We start from the raw sequence: 20,920 nt of genomic DNA on the forward strand, positions 1-20,920 counted from the left end.
ACCATGGAGTTCTAATTTTTCTATCCTTGCAGACAACCTCACCACATGCCTCTCTGGCTGAATCAATCAGGATTTGCTTCAACGCTTGCCACTGAATCTCCAAGGCTTGGTTGGTGTTCTCAAACTCTTTCATTTTTTCTTCAATAATCTTTGTGTATTTTAGTCTACAGTTCACATCTGAGAGCTGCTCAACTCTTATTCGCTTTAAAACTTTCTTACATGTCATTCTTTTCAATATGAAATTCAATTTTATCCTGCTTAAGACTAAATAGTGATCACTTCCAATTTCAAATCCTCTGTACACTCTGGTGTCCTGCACTCACTATCAACAATAACATAGGCAATGAGACTTTTCTTATTCCTTGCCTATTCTCTCCATGTGAATTTGTGCATATTTTTATGTTGGAACATGGTGTTAGTAACAACCAGTCCTTGTCCTGAGCAGAAATCCAACAGATATTTGCCATTATTATTAGCTTTGCTCTTTTCTCCAAATTTTCCCAAAATATTTTTGAATATCTGACAATCATTTCCTACTCTGCTATTTAGATCCCCAACAAGGACCAACTTTTCCTTTTTCATTGTGTAAGTTGCTTTCTCTAAAGCATCAAAAAAATTCTCTACTTCTACCTTAGTAGAACCTTCTGTGGGACCATAGGCACAAAGAAGTCTCATTGTCCAGTTCCCCATTCTCATATTTGCCCACATCACTCTACTTGAGACTGTCTGCCATTCAAGAAGATTAGCCTCGTATTTAGTGTTGAATACTATGGCTAATCCTTCTTTTCCTTGATTGTCATTGCCTAAATATAACATTTTGTATTTATTGCTCAGAAAGATCTCACCAGTTTTTTTTTTTTTTTTTTTTTTTTTTTTTTGTTTCAGTCATCCCTATTATGTCAATCTGGTACTTATCTACTTCCTCAGCTAGCTCCATTTCTTTGCCATTCAGGCTTCTTATGTTGATAGTACCGATCTTTAACTCTGGAGATGTTGAGTTGGGGTGTGTTTTCAGATTTGTTCCAGTAGCTGACTTTTCACTGTTCGCTCTGGTTCCCTGGCGAAAACAATGGGGGCCTTGTTTAACTGGGTGATGCCCCAGCCGGCATGAAATTTTGTCATGTTGTACCATCATTTTTGTATTTTGGTTTAAGCCAATAAGAATTCAATTTGGTCGGCTAGATCCCAAATTGCCTATATGAATGCAGTATATTTAGAAATTTGTAATATTTCATCATTTTTTGATGTTTACTCAGTATTCAAATAAACTTAATATTTAATGAATTTTGTATTTTCCATCACATCTATTGTTAAGGTATTTGCTACAACTATTTTTAGAATTTTAAATTACTTTCATGTTTATATTATTAGCATGTTCATACTAGGCTCAGTCAAGCATGAGTTGTGCCTCAGGCAGGATTTACTTTAGTGTCACAATCAAAGTGAACTTTTACTTTGCTTGGTTTGCAAGTATGCACTATGGCATTCATTTCATCTTTTTCGAATTACAATTCTCTAAATTTTCACTACATACAGTATACATTATGTTCATGCACTGTTTTTATTGCTAAAATAAAAATTTACTTAGTTTGCTTGCATCTGTGCAGTATGGTGCTTGTAGGGGGATATGGCTACCAGTTTAATGTCCAAGCATAAGATAATGCACTTCGGGAAGAGATCAGAAACTGTGTACTATATTAATGGAACTGAACTGTAGGAAACAGATGAGGACAGGGACTTGGATGTGATTGTGGGCAGACAGTTGAGGTTTAAAGGACATATTGCAAAATTGGCCAAGACAACATATTAGATTACATGGTTGTTGAAGAACAACCATGTAACCACTAACAAGCAGGGATAGAGAGGTCATTATTCCCCTATATAAGACACACACAGAGGTGAGTGACAAAGATTGTGGCAGGTCTGTGAAATGCTCTCTTAGAGAATAGATTGACAGTCTGTGGGCTTCAAAACTTAGATGGACAAAAAAGATGAAACATGAATATATAACAGACATAAGAGAAGCATTTAAGTTAATAAAGGTTTTATTATAGGATTGATACTGAAGACTTTTTTTCAGTATGTTGCAAAAAGGAAGAGAACAAGGGGTCACCAGTGGAAGTTATATAGAGTGTGGTTAGCAAGGGTGTTATAGGACTAGGTTTTTTGCTTGGAGGGTGGTGAATGGGTTGCTAGAAGTGGTTATGGGTGCTCCATCAGTGAATGAGTTTAAGGAGAAATATGATAGGTATTGAGTAATTGATGGCTAGTGTGTAAATAAATGGATCTCCCACAATGAGTCTTCTGATTTTACTCCATGGAGATACTTGTATGATGATGATGATAATAATGTTTCACTATACAGGATCATTTTCATTCTAGTACAGTGTCAAGTATCAATATATACCAGATATGCAAACAGAAAGCAGTGGACAAATTTTTGTGTCCTGCCTGAAGGTCAAGTACAACACAAGTCGATTTGTTTCTTTCCTTCGTGAACATGTTAAGCAAATCATTTTACTAGTTCTGTTCATCTAAGAAGTAATTCAATAAAAAAACTGTCTTGAACCAGAAAGACAAAATGAAAAAGATTACTCATTTCTTTCTCCCTTCCACAATTAAGAAATTAAAAACAAGTGAGAAAATGAGTGAAGAGTTAACTATTGAAGCTGCATCAAAGACTGTTTTTGTTCATGATGGTATCAGCATCAACTTGCTCTAGATTCCTCTCCTTTAAAACCCAAAGTCTGGCTTAGATACGTTAATGATGTTTTCGCTATCTGGCCCCATGGCCACCAGACATTAGACACATTCCTCAGCCACCTAAACAAACAACACAAACACATACAGTTCACAATTGAGATTGAAAAGCAGAACACTTCCGTTTCTAGATACGCTTGTCATACGTCTTCCTTCACTGTTTACTGGACACTGACAGATACTGGCCAATATATACATATAAACTCCTACCACCACCACCATCCAACACAAAAACTAGGTGTCATTAATATTCTAAAAAACAGGGCTTTGAACATTTGCGCCAATGAACAAGCACTTAAAGATGAATTTAAAGTTATCAGCAATACTTTCCTAAAAAATGGTTACAGCCAAAATACTATCAACAAAATTCTCTACAAGACCTCACTAAAAAACAAAGATAAACTAGACTACAATAAAACTATAAATATTCCATATCTTAAAGCCATCTTTAAACCTCCTGCAAAATTAAACAGCCTACTCCCTCTGCTGCCCAGCCCTGGAGTATACCGTATCTATTGCACCTGTAACCTACCCTATATAGGGGAAACAGGATGCACAATTCCTATCAGACAAAAGGAACATAAACAACACATTAAATATAATAACTATGGTGAAGTTGGCCTTTCTGATCATGCCCTGAATACTTGACATAGAATTGACTGGAAAAGCAAGTTGTTTACATCACACCAAAACATGGTATGAACGTAAATTTAAGGAAGCCTGTGAGATTCTTATCGACCACCCTAATCTTAACAATAATGATGGTCTAAAAATCCCACGCATATGGAAGGCACATATTCTATCCACTTAACCTTTCTTCCTAAGAGTTAACTATAAACACAACCATAAGTAATCCAGAATCTTAAATCTAATATAACAATTGTCATGTTAAATTAGGACATCATTGTTACTGTAAGAAAACTATCTATGTGGAAGAATGTTTCTCTGATGTTATCTTAAACAGAATATAGCTTTGATGTAGTTTTAACTAATTAATTATTTTTTATTTATTAATTTATATATATATATATATATATATATATATATTAATATTCCATTTTCACTAGAGGTCATGCCAGTAGAATAACCATTGATCAGATCATTGTCTCTTTAGCATACTGTGTGAAATGTAATTTAGTTTGTCTCTGTATTTATGTGTATACTCCAGATGATGACCTTATATGAAGGTCGAAATGTCAGGAAATTAAAATAGTTATTTATAACACAGTTATGGAGTTCATACTTTATCTAAAATGATGGGTTTATACCTCCACATCTGAGCATTTCACTAGAAGATCACACATCATCTACTCTAGTTACCTATCTATATTCACTGAAAGACAGCTACAATTTTTTGATGGCTTTTTCTGCCTCCAGTATATCTGACAATATTCCTCTCAAATTTCATCCACTGTTCTGTCATGTCTTGTTTTAATTAACAATCTCTCAATATAATTGCTCCAGTCATCCACATTATCTTCAGTTTAAAAATAAAAATTACACACACACATATGACACTTCTCACCATCATCCCTGTTTGTCACCTTTGTCACCTCTGATTCCATTCACAGTACTCTCCATTTCTAAGCTCTTTTTTAATAATCTTCAGAACATTTTACCCCCTTCCTGATATATATATATATCTTCCATATTCTTACTAAATTATTCATATGACTTTTGTTGTACTACTTTTACACATATTATTAATAACAGCTGACACTTGTACAGAACAATATAATTTATTAATGGGTATTTTGTGCAATAGATAATAACTGCTAATTTAATGTTGCAAAATGCAAGGCTAGGAACTTTGGGTTGAAAAGGTTACATATTGTGTATCACATTGATGGTACAGGATTATTACAAAAAAACTGATGAGGCTAGGGAATTGGGGTGGGGGGATAATGGTGGACAGAGAATTGAAGTACACAGGACATATTGCAAAAGTGGTAAAATAGCTCAAAGGATTACTTGGAAATTGAAAAGCACACTAACACTTAAAGACAGGGAGATTATCATCCTGCTTTATGATTCTACCACATTTTGACAACTGTACACAGGTTTAGTCATCTGGGTTTCTTAGGGGATCAGGAGTGGTGGAGAAGATTCAAAGACAAGTGACCAAGCTGGTGTTAGGTCTTTAGAATGCTTATTGTGAGGCTATGTTGAACATGGTGGAATGCCAAGTTTAGTTGATAGGTGGAAAAGAGGGGATGTGATAGAAACTTTTAAGATATTAAAGGTGTTCTATAAGACAACACAAAGGAAATTTTTCAACAGATAATGAAGAGAGAGAGAGAACTAGAGGTTATCCCTGGAAGTTGTGAAAGAGTGTGGTTAGTACGAGTGTGCAGACCAGATTTTCTGCTTGGAGAGTGATAATTAGTTGCAAGTGCCCTGACAATGAATATTAGTGTGGTTCTCCCATGATAAGTCATCTGACTTTATGGAGATACTGTATAATTATCATCATTAAATTGCTGATATGTACCCTCACAGCAGGAGTACATATTATTATGATAGTAATACATCAAAATTTTACATCATTACTAACTTCCTATCGACAATTTCCTCCAAATTAATTGGTTATATATCAAGACTCCAACATTATCAGATCTCATATTTCTGTCTTCTAAGGTACTTTTTATTGAATGATATCAATTCCAACTACATCTTGGTCTTCCTCTGGGTCAGTTTTCTGCCAATCTGATAAACACCAGTTTTGGTAATGTTTGCCTGCATATTCTGTTGTGATCACACAATCTCAGATTAGATCTGCTAACACATTGTTAACAATGGCAAGTTCTTTCCTAATATCCTCATTTTTAATATGATACTACCATCTATGGCATCTGTTCACTCCCCTAATCTTTTTCCCGCCTTTCATATCCATAGTCTGCAGTCTTTGATTAAGTGTTATTTCTAACCCAGCTGTCAGATTCATAAGTTAAAATTTGTCTGAACACTATCTTGTACACAACTAATTTGCTTTTTCTTCCATATAAATTTATTCAGCTGACTTCCTGCCATACCAGATTTACTAATTCTGTTATCTATTTCCATATTTAATTTGCCAACTTCAGTAAAGATTGTGCCTAAATAACTGAAATATTTGACTTGTTCTACAAGTTCACTATTCAGAATAGTGTTGATGTTTTCAGTGTATTGGCCTATTTTCATTGTCATTGCTTTTTACTGCTGATTTTCATACCAAGCTTATTACAACAATTATTTAATTTAGTCAGGGAATCTTGCAGACTTGTACTTGATTTATTCAGAAATATTACATCATTTACAAAAGTAAAGAACTAAAATTAACATTGCCAATTTTGATATCAGATTTAGTACCATTTTCCTTGATCATTATGAAGTGATCCATATAGATAATGAATAACAGTGGAGATAAAGTGCATCATTATCTCACATCTGATTTAGCATCAAACCATCTTCCTGTACCTCCTTCAATTCTAACAGCTAAAATACAAACTATGTATTGCTCGATATAATGTCCCATTTACGCTATATAACTGTAGTGTTTAATACTGTTTAATCTTGATAAACAGGATAAAAAAACAGAATAGAGAATACATTAACACTTGAACAAGCTGGTTTTAGAACAGGTGGGAGTATTGTACATCATACTTTTACTTTAAGGAACATTGTTAAACAACACACAGAATTTAGAAGTCCATTATACTTAAATTTTATAGATTTTGCTAAATCATTTGACAGTACTGACAGAGAAATACTATGGTTAATTATCAAAAGTTATGGAATTACTGACAAATATGTGAGAATAATCAAAAATGTATAAAGAAATTAAAAGTTGTGTTATTGCACAGCAAACATCTGAATGGTTTGAAATAAGATCTGGTGTAAGGCAAGGTTGTGTAATGTCTGGGTTATTGTTTAACAGTCATCAATTGGATTATGAGAAATGTTACAGGTGCAAGGAGAGGAAATTAATGGAATCCTATTTCATAGTTAGAAGATCTAGATTATTATTATTATTATTAAGAGAGACCTCCAGGGAGTAAGGAACTCATCAAGGTAGGCCATACTATTCACAGTAGCTATCATACCTGTTCTTGAATTCATTCATGTTACTTGCACATACAACATTCAACAGCAATCAATTCCAATATACACTACATCATGAGAGAAAGACCCGTCCCTAATCCTCTTCTTGACAGCATTCATTCTCAAATTCCATGGAAGCCATAAAATGAAAAATTCCATCTACTGAAATTCTGTATAAACCTTTCAGAAGTTTGTAAGTCTCAATCATATCAGTCCTCTTTGTCCTGTTTGCTAGTATCTGCAGCCTACAAATTCTCAATCTGTCTTCATAATCTGTATTCCAAAATCCTAATATCATTTTTGACAATCTCCTTTGCACTCTCTGCACTGTATCAGAATCACCACAGAAACAAGAATTGCACACAATAGTCCAAGTGAGATCTTATCAAGGCCTTGTATAAAGAGGCAAAATGACTTCCTTATCTTTAAATGTCAAGGTTTGTTTTGGCATTCCCAATAATCTCTGAGTTGTATTTACAATTTTTGTTATATGACACTTGAACTTCAACTCCCTGTCTACTAAAACTCCAAGATCCCTAGCTTCTTCAAGTATAATCCCACAAATATAATATGACATTGGATATCTAATCACACCAAAGGACATGACATTTATTAACATTGAATTGACAGCCATTTTCACATGCCCACAATTCAGCCTGTTCAAATCATTCTGCAAGTATTGCATATCAGTAACACTCCTAATTACCCTACCATCATCAGCAAATAGTCATTCATAGTCATAGTTATTCATTCTGTACATGTGACATAAATGTACAGAATGAATAACAATGAACCAAGGACCAATCTTTGAAGCACACCACTGGTTACCTTAAATCTTGCAGATTCACTCCCCCCCATATACACTTTCTGATAAGTCAGTCAGTCATCCTCTTATCTGTGCCAACAGTTTATAATTCTGTTAAAAGTCTTAGCAAAATCCAAAAGTATCATGGTGTATCCATTCCCCCTTGTCTCAGTAGTAACATTATTGTAGAATGTGAGCAAAGTTGCTAAAACATGACCTTCCCTTAGTAAACCCATGCTGTTCAATGAACTTTCCAAATCTTCACTGCCACTCCTGAGATACTGTTTGGTCCAGTCTTTGCACCACCCTTGAGTAATGGGATTACCATACATTCTTTCCATTCCTATGGAATCTTCCATGTTCTGAGACTGAAATTATATAGCCGGGTCAAGAGAATAGCCAGTTCAGTTGAATACTCTTTTAGCATTTGTTCTGATATCCCATCAATTCCTATTGCAGAATTCTTATTCAATTTGTGAAAAGCTCTGGTACTTCCTCCTCCTCATCCACGAGTTTCCTCATATGCTGAAGCAGTAGCAGTGAGTTCAATGTTGCATATATATACCAGGTTGATAGCTTTCAGCAAAATCGCTACTTATTCATCAGTCACCCACATACCATCTGTATTCAGTAGTCATTCTTTCAAATTAATTCTTTCTTTTACTTGCATTCTTTTGGGTTGTCCTTAACTTGCAGAGCCAGTTTCATTTCATACTTGGACTTAGCTTTACGCACAACACTTGGGCCTCTTCTGGCCTGCTGCTTATAATTATCATAACTGACATCATCCTTATGCTATTCCTTCCACATCATCTTTTTCTTATGAATCTCTTGTGTTACGAATTAATTAGAATATACGAATACACATCCATTTCACTCGTACTCCATTTATTCTTCAAACTCAGGGACACATTCTGATATTGCATCATTTAAGTACTTTTTAAACACTTCAACACAATGTTGATATCCTTCCCATCAAATAACTAATAGCATGGCACAGAACCCAGCATACCCCTCGGGTGGTCATAATTTCTTGCTTTGTAGTTCAGCATGTAACTTTTTCTGAATTGAACAGACATAAACTTAGCCACTTCCCAAGTGAGTGCCACATAATCACTGTCACCAATTGGAGACAGAATAGTTACATCTTTAACTGAATCCCCTCCCCCTGAATCAGATCTAACAATCTTTGACGTTGAGTTTCTTCTGTCACATGCTGATTGAGGAAGTTGTCTCACAAGAGCTCAATAAATTCAGTTTCATTCTTCTCATCATGCGATTTCATAGCTACCCAATCAATGTTCAGATAATTAAAGTCCTCCATTAAGATAACTCTTTTCGCACCCATCTTATTTATTTGGTGACACATATCTTCATCACAAGTAACCGATCCACCAGGTCTGTCACAACACCTCACTATGTATTTAATCTCCTTAGACGCCACCTCGGCAATCCCAAAGAATTGTTGCCATGATCTTCTTGGTGGATTGAGTGACCTTGGCTTTTCTCAGCAGTGCTTCACATGGTTTGTGGCAATCCATGGATTTCCTTTTGCAAAGAGGATCATAATAAAGGACCATGGTTTCACCCCCCCCCCTAGTGACAAGGGATTTCAGCACTTCTCTCTGATTACCTTGACAAAGCTCTAAAAACTTCCAGGAACAAGTCACATGGTGCTCCTTCTAAACTGAAGAGAGAAGTCAAAGCACCCACCATGCACTGATCTTCGTCATGTAAAGCTTCTCTTGAATGATACGAAAGACAGATGTTATAAAAAGCCACAACTTTGTGAGATTTCTTTGATCTTCAACTAACTGTCATTGAGCAGTTCCTCTTCAACAAGAGAGACATTTTTCCTTCCACAGGCCAATCCTCACGAGGATCATCTTCAATGCTCTCCCTCTTCCTAGGTGAAACTGTTTAGCCCATTCCTTCATGGTGGAATATGAAGGAAAAGTTTCCCCATTACCTAGTCACTATTTGATAGCACTTAGAGAAAGCCCTTCTTTGGTGAAACACTTTATCACGCTGTGATAAAGTGTTTCACCAAATTTTTGACAGTACTCAATTTTTAACATTACAGCCACTTAGTGTGCCACATACTTGTCAAATGAGTGCCCCTCCAACTGAATTACAAAGGCAGAAAGTTGAATGTCAGGCGGGAAACTTTTGAAACCTACCTCGTATTTGTCATCATCATCATCAAATTCCTGCTATGTACCCTCAAGGGGTGTACAGGATATGATAGTACTACATGAAAAAAATTACATCATTATTAATTTCCTATCTACAATTTTTCTCCAAATCAGTCTGTTACTTGTTAAGACTCCAACATTATCAGATCTTATATTTCTATCATCTAAGGCAATTTATACCGTATCAATCCACCTATATCTTGGTCTTCCTCTGGGTCGTTTTCCTGCCAACCTGGCAGAGAACACTTGTTTTGCTAATCTTTCCTCGCTCATTCTGTTTAAGTGACCATACCACCTGAGATTAGCTCTGCTAACGCATTCCTGGATGCTGACAATGTCAAGTTCTTTCCTAATATCCTCGTTTTTAATATGATATTGCCATTGATGCCATCTGTTCACGCCTATAATCTTTCTCAGGACTCTCATATCTGTGATCTCTAGTCTTTGGTCAAGTGTTTTACTTCTGACCCAGCTCTCAGATCCATAAGTTAAAACTGGTTTGAACACTGTCTTGTATACAGCTAATTTAGTGTTCCTACTAATTTCTCTCTTATTCCATATGAATTTATTCAATTGACTTCCCACCATACCAGCTTTGTTGATTCTGTTGTCTATTTCTATATTTAATTTACCATCTTCACTAAAAATCGTGCCTAAATAGCTGAAATGTTTTACTTGTTCCACAGGTTCTCCATTCACAACACAGTTGACATTTTCAATGATTCTGCCTATTTTCATTGTCTTTGTCTTTTTATTGCTGACCTTCATACCATATCTATTACAACAGCTATTCAACTTAGTCAGAGAATCTTGCAGACTTGTAGCGGATTTATTTAGAAGTATAACCTCATCCGCATAAAGCAAAGAGCCGACATTAACATCTCCAATTTTGATATCATGTTTAATACCACTTTCCTTCATAATGTGATCCATATAGATAATGAATAGCAGAGGGGATAATGTACATCCTTGTCTCACACCAGATTTAACATTAAACCATCTTCCTGTACTTCCTTCAATTCTAACTGCTGACTTACAACTCAAATAAAGACAAAGTATTGCTTGATATAATGCCCCATTGACACCATATAACTGCAGCGTATTGAATAGCTTTTCTCTTGGCACCTTGTCATATGCCTTTTCCAAATCGACAACTAAATACAGATCTTTGTTATATTCCCATGCTTTCTCGACTATTTGTTGTAAAGTGAAGATCTGATCCTGACAGCCTCTATTTGGCCTGATTCCAGCTTGTTCCTCACCAAGCTTTTCCTCCACAATTCTTCTCAACCGTTTCTCAAGTATACTTGCATATATCTTGCTGGGAACACTCAGTAGGGAAATACCTCTGTAATTCTCACATGCAGTTTTATTTCCCTTTTTATATATGGGTACTATGAGAGCTCTACTCCAATCATCGGGAATTCGTCCCTCTGTCCAGGCCTTCTGAACTATGCAGTGCAGCCACTGTAAGACTCTCACACCACCATACTTCAGCATTTCTGGCCTAATATCATCTACTCCTGCTGCCTTTCCACATTTCAAGCCTTTGATGGCTTTTTCTACTTCAAGTATGGATATGTATTCCTGGCTGCATGCCTGGTCAGTGTTTTTTACCACTATGCTGTCATCACTGCTTGTTTCATTTAGAAGTTTTTCAAAGTAATTACTCCATACTTCAAGGATATCTTTTTCTCCCGTTTTCATGTCAACTTTATCATCTCTAACTCCTTTTACAGCACTCTTTCCTCCATTCCTAAGCTCCTTCAAAAACCTCCAGAATATTTTGCCACCTTCTTGATATTTATTTTCTATGTTCTTGCCAAAGTCCTCCCATGACTTTTGTTTAGCTAGTTTTACACAGTGTTTAGCATAATATAACATCTTGTATTTGCTATTTAGAAAGATCACTCCTATTTTTGTCTTCTTTGTTTCGGTAGCAATTATTATGTCAATCTAGTACTTATCCAATTCTTCTTCTAGTTCCGTTTCTTTTCCATTGATATTTGTTATATTGATGGTACTCATCTTAATCTCTGCCGATGCTGAGTTGGGGTTTTGGGATTTGTTCAATTTGTATGTTAATGATATTATGATATTGGGATGGGTTTAACTGGTGATATGCAGCCGTTTGTAGATGATGCAAAATTGGGAAGTACAATGCTGAGTCAAAGCAGAATGTTATGGCCTTACAGGAGGACTTGAATATATTGCATGAATGGACAGGTAAGTGGAACTGTCAATTCAATGTTGCAAAGTGTAATGTTTTGAAATTTGCTAAGCAATAATGGGATGCAAAGCATACACTTGGTGGGGAAACTTTAAAAGGTAGAGGAGATGAGAGATCTGGGAGTGGTGGTGGATAGGGACCTGAAATTCAGAAGGTACACTGCACAAGTTGTGAAGACATCATATCAGATAATGCTAATGATGCAGAGGACCCTGACATACAGAAATAAAGAGGTCATGATACTATTGTATAAGACCTTGATCGGTTCTCATATGGATTATTGTGAACAGATTTGGTCACCAGGTTTTCAAGGTGACAAGAATATGTTAGAAAAGGTTCAGAGAAGATTTACAAAGGTGGTCAGTGGTCTTTGTAATATGGAGTATGAGAACAGATATAGAGAGAGAATGAATATTTCAAAGCCTCCTGAGGAGATGGAAAGGGGAAGGGGATATGAGTGAGATATATAAGATAGTCAGGGGTTGTTATCAGATTGACATGGAAGAGATTTTTCATAGAATGGGAGGGGGATCAGGACAAGAGGCCAGAGGAGTGAGGAGAAGGTTCTTTGCATAGAGAATGGCTGGTGAGAATGAGTATCCTGAGTGTGCTGTGATGGTAGATTCATTGAATCACTTTAAGGCATGGTTGGATGAGCTTTGTGTGTGTGCTAGCATGTACCCCCCCCCCAACAAGAGTATCTGACTCCATGGAGGTCAGATGTTAATAATGATAATTTCTCTTTATAAGGTTATGAAATAGTTGCATCTTGACATTACTATGCACAGGTTTAGTTCTCTGGGCTTTTTGTAGATGAGGAAGTACTTGAGAAACTTTCTAAAGGGGTTTCATGAGATCAATGCAAATGAAATTTTTCAATACATGACAAGTGGAGAGAGAGAGAGAGAGAGAACAATTCCCCCCCCCCCAAAAAAAAAGTTGTGTAAAACCATAGTTCATAAGGATGAGCAATAAATTTTTCACTTGAAGAGTGGTGAATGAATTTAAGGGGAAGTGTGATAGGTATTGTGTGAATAACAGTTACTGTAGGTTTCCTGCAATGAGTATCAGACTTCATGGAAGAGCCTGTATAACAAAAATAACGGTAATAATAATCAAAAGCAACAAAGTTTTCAGTGTGAAACATAAGTTTCTTCTTTTTTTTTTTTTTTTTAATCTATAGGAATACTAGACTTTTACAATTATGTGAATAATAGAAATTACCATCTCTTTAAAGATATCAGAATCATCCTGATAAATGCTCCAACTTCGAGAACGTACAACTGGAAGAGGCCGAAGCTGTTTCATGTTATTTTCACCGAGTGACATGTTATCCACTGATGATTCACTATGCGAGATCTGAGAATTACCAGAGAAATTTCTTGAACGTTCAGTAGTGCCTTCTGCAATTACTACTTTAATATCACTGGCTTTCTTCTCTTCCTGGTCAAAATAATAAGTACTCTCAGGCACATTATGTTTACATTTGCTTCTGAAGTTATCTTTTGAAAATGCTGGATCATCATCACCACAAGAAAATGAGTCCATAATTTTAGTATCAACACCACATGGTGGTAAGGCTTTATGTGCAAAACAAATATTCCTGTGACCATTCAGAAATGGTATTTGAAGATCTTGGAAGTGTTTCTGCTGATCATCTTGAAAATGTGATGTGAAACTCATATCACCAGTATTTCTAAAACATAAAATAAATAAATAAGAATCAAACGAACGACAATGTGATTAATCATATACTTTATGCAGATACATTCAAGTCAAATGCAATCTTACATCTATTAAAGATGGAAGAAATGAATATTGATTGGAATTCTATTCAGACCAGTATTTATTTTGTCTATGGTCAAAGTAAATAGTGAAAAAATTTATGATGATGGAGAGAAAACTCAGGAGGTGTACAGGAAAAGGACATGTACATATAATATAAATGTTATTGGTGATTTAATTTTGCAGACATTAACTAAATGTCAAACTCGTTAGATGGAGAGAGAAAAATTTAGTGAAAAAAAAGTTACATGCAAGATTATGGCAGTGTAATGGAGGATACAAGAGAAGATACTTGACTATGATAAAAGTTATCTTCTGGAAATGTGAGAAGCAGAGAAAACTAAATAGGAATAAGAAAGGTTATTATCTCTGGAAATATAATGTTAGTGATGCAATCAATTAGAAAAATGTATAACAAGGTTAATGAAACAGGATTTCAATGAAAAAAAAAACTTTCATCCTGATATACATTCTATACATTATCATTTACTGTTCTTCCTATGGCTTCATAATATATTTTCTAAATGTAGATCTGTAAAGCATACACTGTATATAAGAATTTAGAATTAAAAAAAAAAAAAAATAGGAGATGGAAATTTCAGTAAGACAACTTGCTAAAAAGGCCTGTGTTGAGATTCAGAGCAAATGACTCATCAGCTGTGAGACCAACATAGAGTTTACTGGAAGACTGAAGCAGCTTGAAAATATAACATGTTCGGTCTCTAGATTAAACTACATTTTTTTCTTTAAGCGACTTCACATCTCAGCAAAAATATGTATATGTGATGGGAAAAATAATTTTCTAACACATATACAGAGTGTCCACACTGGACCTCCCTAGCTTCAAAGAATGGTAAAAAATCGAACTGTGGAAATATGTAAGGTTTGGGCTGTTCAAACTTTCCAGTGTTAGATCCTGAATGGAGAACTTTACAAGTAAATTCTTTATTCAGGATTTAACAGGATAAATATTACTAATTAAGGAGATATCTGCACATCAGCTAATAATTATGAAAAATTTCTTTATGTTATGTGATAATGTGTAGTCCATATGTGCCATATATTGAAATTTATTCCTGTATAACTGAAATAAGAAGCAGAGAATTTTGTGTCAGAAAAGTAAGAATTATGTAAGGGAATTGTTAAGTTATTTGTATATCCTATTAAGCTGTCTAGTACATTACAAAATTTCCAGAAAGATAATAAGTAGTAATCCGGAATAATCGTATATAATCTGTACAAGTCAAGCGTAGCGATGGAGGCTATACCAACGTGGAAAGTGACATCAGAATGACTACCTGGAATAGTGTAACCTAACAGATTAGGGAGAGTGTAGGATCACCCAAGGGGCATGAACGATGGGGTATGTGGGTAAAAACCACATTGAATAGAGGGCACCCGATAAGGGTGAATAAAAGACGATGTGCACGATATTACGGGGCTTTTTCTTCTTCGGTTCCTGGATTCCAGTTTTGGGAGGTTTGTCGGGGGATTTGTGAGAGAGCGGTGGGTCGACTACAGTGATGTCGGACGACGAGGACTATTCTTGAGAACGCTTGAGGATTTCCAAGCGAAGCTGATCGTGTTATGATGGCTTATGCAGAATCCAGCCTTCGAATAAAGTCCCATCGAGGAGAATGGAGAAAATTTCCTGCAGAGTAGTAGACAGCACGCCACAGTCCGGAAAAGATTCAAAGAAAAGCGTAGTGCATTGTCAGGTGCAAAGAGGGCCGATAACTATACAGTAAGGTAATCCAGATCTACATGAGATGGCGGCATGAAATCTGAAAGGATCCGGTAATGTAGAGAATTTCATTCTATGTTAAAAATCGCTTAGAAGAATAAGAAATTTTCTTCTTTAAAGGCTTAAAGGCCACTCTTATTTTATGTGGCCTAAAGTGTCTTGCAATCTTATTAGAAACTGTCCCTAAGTATGAAATGACGATGGTAGAAATATAATGTATTTCATCTCGTTGCCTTTGTGGGGGGGTCAGAGAAAAGTATCTTGTGGACGAGTCTTCGAGGAAATCCATTCATGATAAGGTTGTTAGATATCAGGCATAGTTCTTCCTGGAGGTCTTGTTGATCTGTTGTAAGGAGAGAGGCTCGGTCTTCCGCATATGTACAATGCTAAGTTTCTGAGAAATGTGGTGGAAGGAAGTGAGGTGTAAATAACGTCCTGTATTGGTAGGTTTGCAGTAAACTGAGAGGCTGATACTACCATTCGTTTGCATCTTAATTAAAGTGTCCAGAAATGGTAATTGGTTATCTTTTTCAAGTTCTAGAGTGAATTTGATTGTGTGGTGTAATGAGTTGATCTTGTTTAGAAAGTCTAACAGGTCCTTTATTTGTGTGGTTCCAAACAATAAAGATATCGTCCACGTATCTCCACCACACCGTGGGTTTAGGGTCTACTTGAATAAGATTTTACTTTCAAAATCCTCCATAAAGAGATCAGTACAAGATGGAGAGAGAAATTTATCAGATCACGTTCCCATTAGAAGTCATTTCCATAGCTTTTGTGGTCAAGATAATTAAACGTTTTTTAACATAACTTATATATTTGAATAAAATTGTTAAAAATAATATAATTCATTTTCATATTATGGAGGTATACAGCACATTTGGAACAGAAGAACATCCTACACTTAATAAAACAATCAGTTTGATGTGTGTGTAGATATTCAGTGTGAAATATGGTGGAATACAAGTTTTATAGTGGCTAAATTGTACGTTATTATCCCAAGACTCCTATGGAGTCAATGACTCATCACGAGGTCCCTTTATCATACTCACCAGCTCTTCGTTCTGTGCCTTATTTACATTCAAATTCTCTAAGGACACCACACTCTCAGGCAATGAATTCCAATCATTCACAACTCTCCATGCAAAAAAATCTGCTTCTTACTCTATTGCTCACACCCTCCTTATACAGTTCCAGGGATGACCTCTTGTTCTTCCCCAATCTCTCACGATTTTATGAAAAACCCTCTTCAATGTTAATCCTATAATAATCCCTTATCATATCATCCCTATTCCTCCTATCCACTAGACTCTGAAAGTACACTCAACATTTTAGAGACCAGAAACTACCTTAGTTTATTGGCTCTGGACCCTTTTCAATATCTCTTCATCCTTTGCATCATTGCCAGAATTCGTTGTGTTGTCCTTACAATTTTGGTAATGTGTCCTCTAAATTTCAATTTCAGATCCTTATCCACCATCACTTTGAAATCTCTTATTTCCTTCACCTCCCATTCATCTATCCAAGTCTTCTCGTAAGACCACAGGATCTGTTCTACTCATAGTTTTTCCCACTTTGCATCATCTGTAAACAACTGAATACCCCCAATCAAATCTTTCCCTTTCCACTGATACATAACATTGATATATCCCATTATCAGAATTACATGTTCCTTGTTTTCTTGGCCAAAACACTAACACTGTTATCATCAAAGTCAACAAAGGTAATCATACTGTTTGGATGGATACCATAAAGTATAACTGTAAACCGAATGTTTTATTGATGACAGATCAGCATATAACATAATGAGCAGGGATACTACTCAAATAAACAAATTAAATAATTTTAATTTATTGGAACAAACATATTCTTTAGATGATAACACTGCTGAAAAATTGCAAATTCATCATGCTTGTCCTCCTCGTGTCTATGGACTTCCCAAAGCACATAAATCTGGTCATCGACCACAACCAATAGACAGCTACTTATTATTTAGCTAAATACCTTTCGAATTTTCTTCAAACCTCCCAGGCCAAACCAATTCTTACATTAAAAACAGTATTGACTTCATCCTTGAAGTCAACATTAATTATTGACTTCAAGGATTTAATTACTGAATTATGGTCTCTTCTGACGTGGTTTCTCAATTTACAAACATAGCTCTCCATGAAACTCTTCAGTTTTTACAAGATGAGTTTTCTGAGGACATTAATTTGTTTAAATTTATCATCAAGGCAGAATATTTCATAACAGAACAAACTGTATCAACAAATAAAAGGAACAGTCAGTGGCAGTCCTATCTTTCCTACTTTAGCTGATTACTTCAAGGTACATATGGAAAGCCAACTTTTTAATACCCTTGTTCTTCAACCTAATATCTGGTTTTATTTTGTTGATATCTTTCCATCCATCGATCTCATTGACCGTCTACCCTTCCTCTTCTTCCAGGAACTTTACCTTCTATTACTGTTCTGAGAAGTCCTCCTTTCAATGTATCCATAGTATTTTAACTTTCTTCTGTCAATATCTTTAAGGAGCCTTAAAGTGATGCTGATCCTTTCTAACACCCATTCATTTATATGTCTTTTAGTACATGATATCCTCAACAGCTTTATGTAACACCACATCTCAAAAGCAGCTATCCTTTTCTTATCTGACTTCTTTAGGTTCCACGTCTTACACCCATAAGTCACTGTTTAAAAAACAACTGCATCCAAAATCCTCAACTTTGTTCCTGTGGAGATAGATCATCCTTCCAGATTTTAGACAAGTCTCTGAACATTGTTTTAGACATTCCTAATCTTCTGATGCCTTTGGAATAGCAATTCTTCACATTAATGATGGATCCCAGGTACTCACACTTGCTGACTTCCTCAATCCATTCTCCATTAAGGTACACTTGTTTCTTAAGAGCTTTTCTGTCTGTATTTCCTTTGAGAACCATAATCTGTCTTACTAGGATTGAGGAAGTCAGCAAACGTGAGTTATCAGTATTATTACTGATCTCGTTAATTTTGTAAAGAATTTGTCCTAGTTTTTCCTTGTCATTACAGAGGAGTATGGTATCATCAGCATACCTCAGATTACTGAGGTATGCTGATGATACTATATGAACTCTAATGCTTCATACATGATGTCCTCAGCATAGATACTAAACAAGTGAGAAAAAAGTAAACATCCTTGCCTAACTCCCTTTCCAACCTGAAGGCAATCACTTAACCAATACCTGTTCTTATCATGGCTTCTTGCTCCCTGTACAAGTTAGCTTGATAGCTAACTTGTACAGGGAGCTGTGTGTTGAGAAAAATCCATTCTTTTCATTACTTCCCTCGGTTTCACATGCTGAACATGTGTTTCTAAGACTATTCTATAGTCAAAAACTATAGAGTAGTCTTAGAAACACATTACCATAGGGAGTTAAAATTCTTTGTACTTTTTCTGTGATCTGTCTAAGGGAAAGGATCTGATCTCTGGTACCCTTACCTTTCCTAAAACCTACTTGTGCCTTGGGCATCTCTGCCTCAACTTTGGCCTCAATCCTATTTAGAATGATCATCAATAAAATTTTGCTTGCATGAGATATTAAACTAATAGTTCTATAGTTCTTGCAATCCTTCATATCTCCCTTCTTATGTAGTGGTATGAAAACTGATGTCTTACAGTCTCTATGCCATGATTCTGTCTCACATATCCATGTAATTATTCTATGAAACACTTGTATCCCTCCATCCCCTGTGGCCTTAATTAACTCTACTGGGATTCCACCTGGAGCCTTATTGCTGTTAAGCTGCTTAACTGCTCTTTCAATTTCATGCCTAAGTGGAGGAGGTTCCAAATTGAAATTTTCCTGGTGAGCGAACTCCTCTACAGGCAATATTGAATTTTCCATCTATAGGAAATATTCCTTCCTGTCAGGTATATTCACACCATTCATCAAACAAGACAGGTATTATTAAAAGTCTAGTACACAGAGCATATACAATTTCTTCTTTGGACTCCCATCTTTCAGAAGAATTAAAATATGAACCACTTTGTTGTTGTCTAATGGATATAAAGAAATCACCATCCAGATAATAATTGATACTTATCTTTCAGCCAGACCACAAACTGATGTGAAGAGGATTTCCATACCCTACCTTAAAGGGACTTCTGAACAAAAAGCAACGATTCTTTGCAAATGCAATCTGTACACTACCTTCAAACCAAAATGAAAGTTATCTTCTTTCCTACCATCCATTACAGATAATGTGCCTCCATTATTCCTAGCTGGTGTCTATCAAACACCCTGTTCATGTCAACTTTGCTATTTTGGGCAGACTAAGCATTCTGCTAAGATTAGAATCAAAAAACATCACGATTGCATAAGATTTCTAGAATCATACAGTTTAGGCCTTATTTCTCATATCACAGACTAGATACAGAGTTCACTGGAATCAGACAATTCACTTTTGATGTGAATGCATAATGAACAAATACAAATGTGCAAAAAGTTATTTCTTTGCAGGTATCAGAAAATGCACAGTTCATTATCTTCATTTTCTACTTAATGTGTCAGCGTCAACACTATCACTGCCGAGAAACTTGGTGTGATGAAACTAGCCAGTCTGGTTGGCCGAGTGGTTAGCATTTCTGCTCTCCAGCCAAAAGGCTGCGGGTTCAAATCCAGCTGTGGGCATGGATGTTTGTGATTATCTGTGGAAGTGGTGTGCAGTAGATGGTGTTGGTGTAGTTGCAGTTAGTTATAATTGGTGGATTGAGTGAGTGATGGAGATAGAGGGTTGTAGAGTTGATGCCCTTCCTCGATGAGTGTTTGGACTCCCTGGAGGTGTAATGTAATACTATTACTAATAATAACGTAGTGGTATTTAATCAAACTTAAAAGTCATGATTAAGAAGTTTAATCCCATCTGCACAGCCTGTTATTCTGTTGATTGTACATTCTGTCTATTGCAGACAGGATTCAAAATCTCATCATGAAATTCCTACCATTTACCCTCAAAGAGTGTACAGGATATGATAATACTACATTAAAAATTTACATCATTATTCACTGATTGCCAAATCAATTAGTTACCTGTCAAAGCCACAATATTGTCAGATCTTATATTTATATAGCTATCTTCTAAGACACTTTTCAATGTATCAATCTACCTATATCTTGGTCTTCCTCTGGGTCTTTTTTCTGCCAACCTAGCAGAGAACACTTGTTTGGTTAATCTTTCTTCGCCCATTCTGTTTAAGTGACCATACCACCTGAGATTAGCTCTGCTAAAACGCATTCCTGGATGCTGACAATGTCAAGTTCTTTCCTAATATCCTCG

The 20,920-nt window shown here is 35.8% G+C and overlaps 1 protein-coding gene across 2 annotated transcripts in view; it reads right to left on the minus strand.

Moving 5' to 3' along the window:
• The window catches only part of LOC150096953 (eukaryotic translation initiation factor 2-alpha kinase 1-like), a 261,883-nt gene that overhangs the window by 64,006 nt on the left and 176,957 nt on the right, over positions 1-20,920 (minus strand). For both annotated transcript variants that reach the window (XM_090408147.1, XM_090408148.1), the window contains exon 12: positions 13,295-13,766. In XM_090408147.1, the coding sequence (XP_090264273.1) occupies positions 13,295-13,766 (472 nt within the window). The remainder of the gene's footprint in view (positions 1-13,294; positions 13,767-20,920) is intronic.

The sequence above is a fragment of the Typopeltis vanoorti genome, chromosome 18, assembly GCF_054136105.1.
Source record: "Typopeltis vanoorti isolate ZY-2024b chromosome 18, IOZ_Tvanoo_1.0, whole genome shotgun sequence".
In the NCBI taxonomy this organism is placed as follows: Eukaryota; Metazoa; Arthropoda; class Arachnida; order Uropygi; family Thelyphonidae; genus Typopeltis; species Typopeltis vanoorti.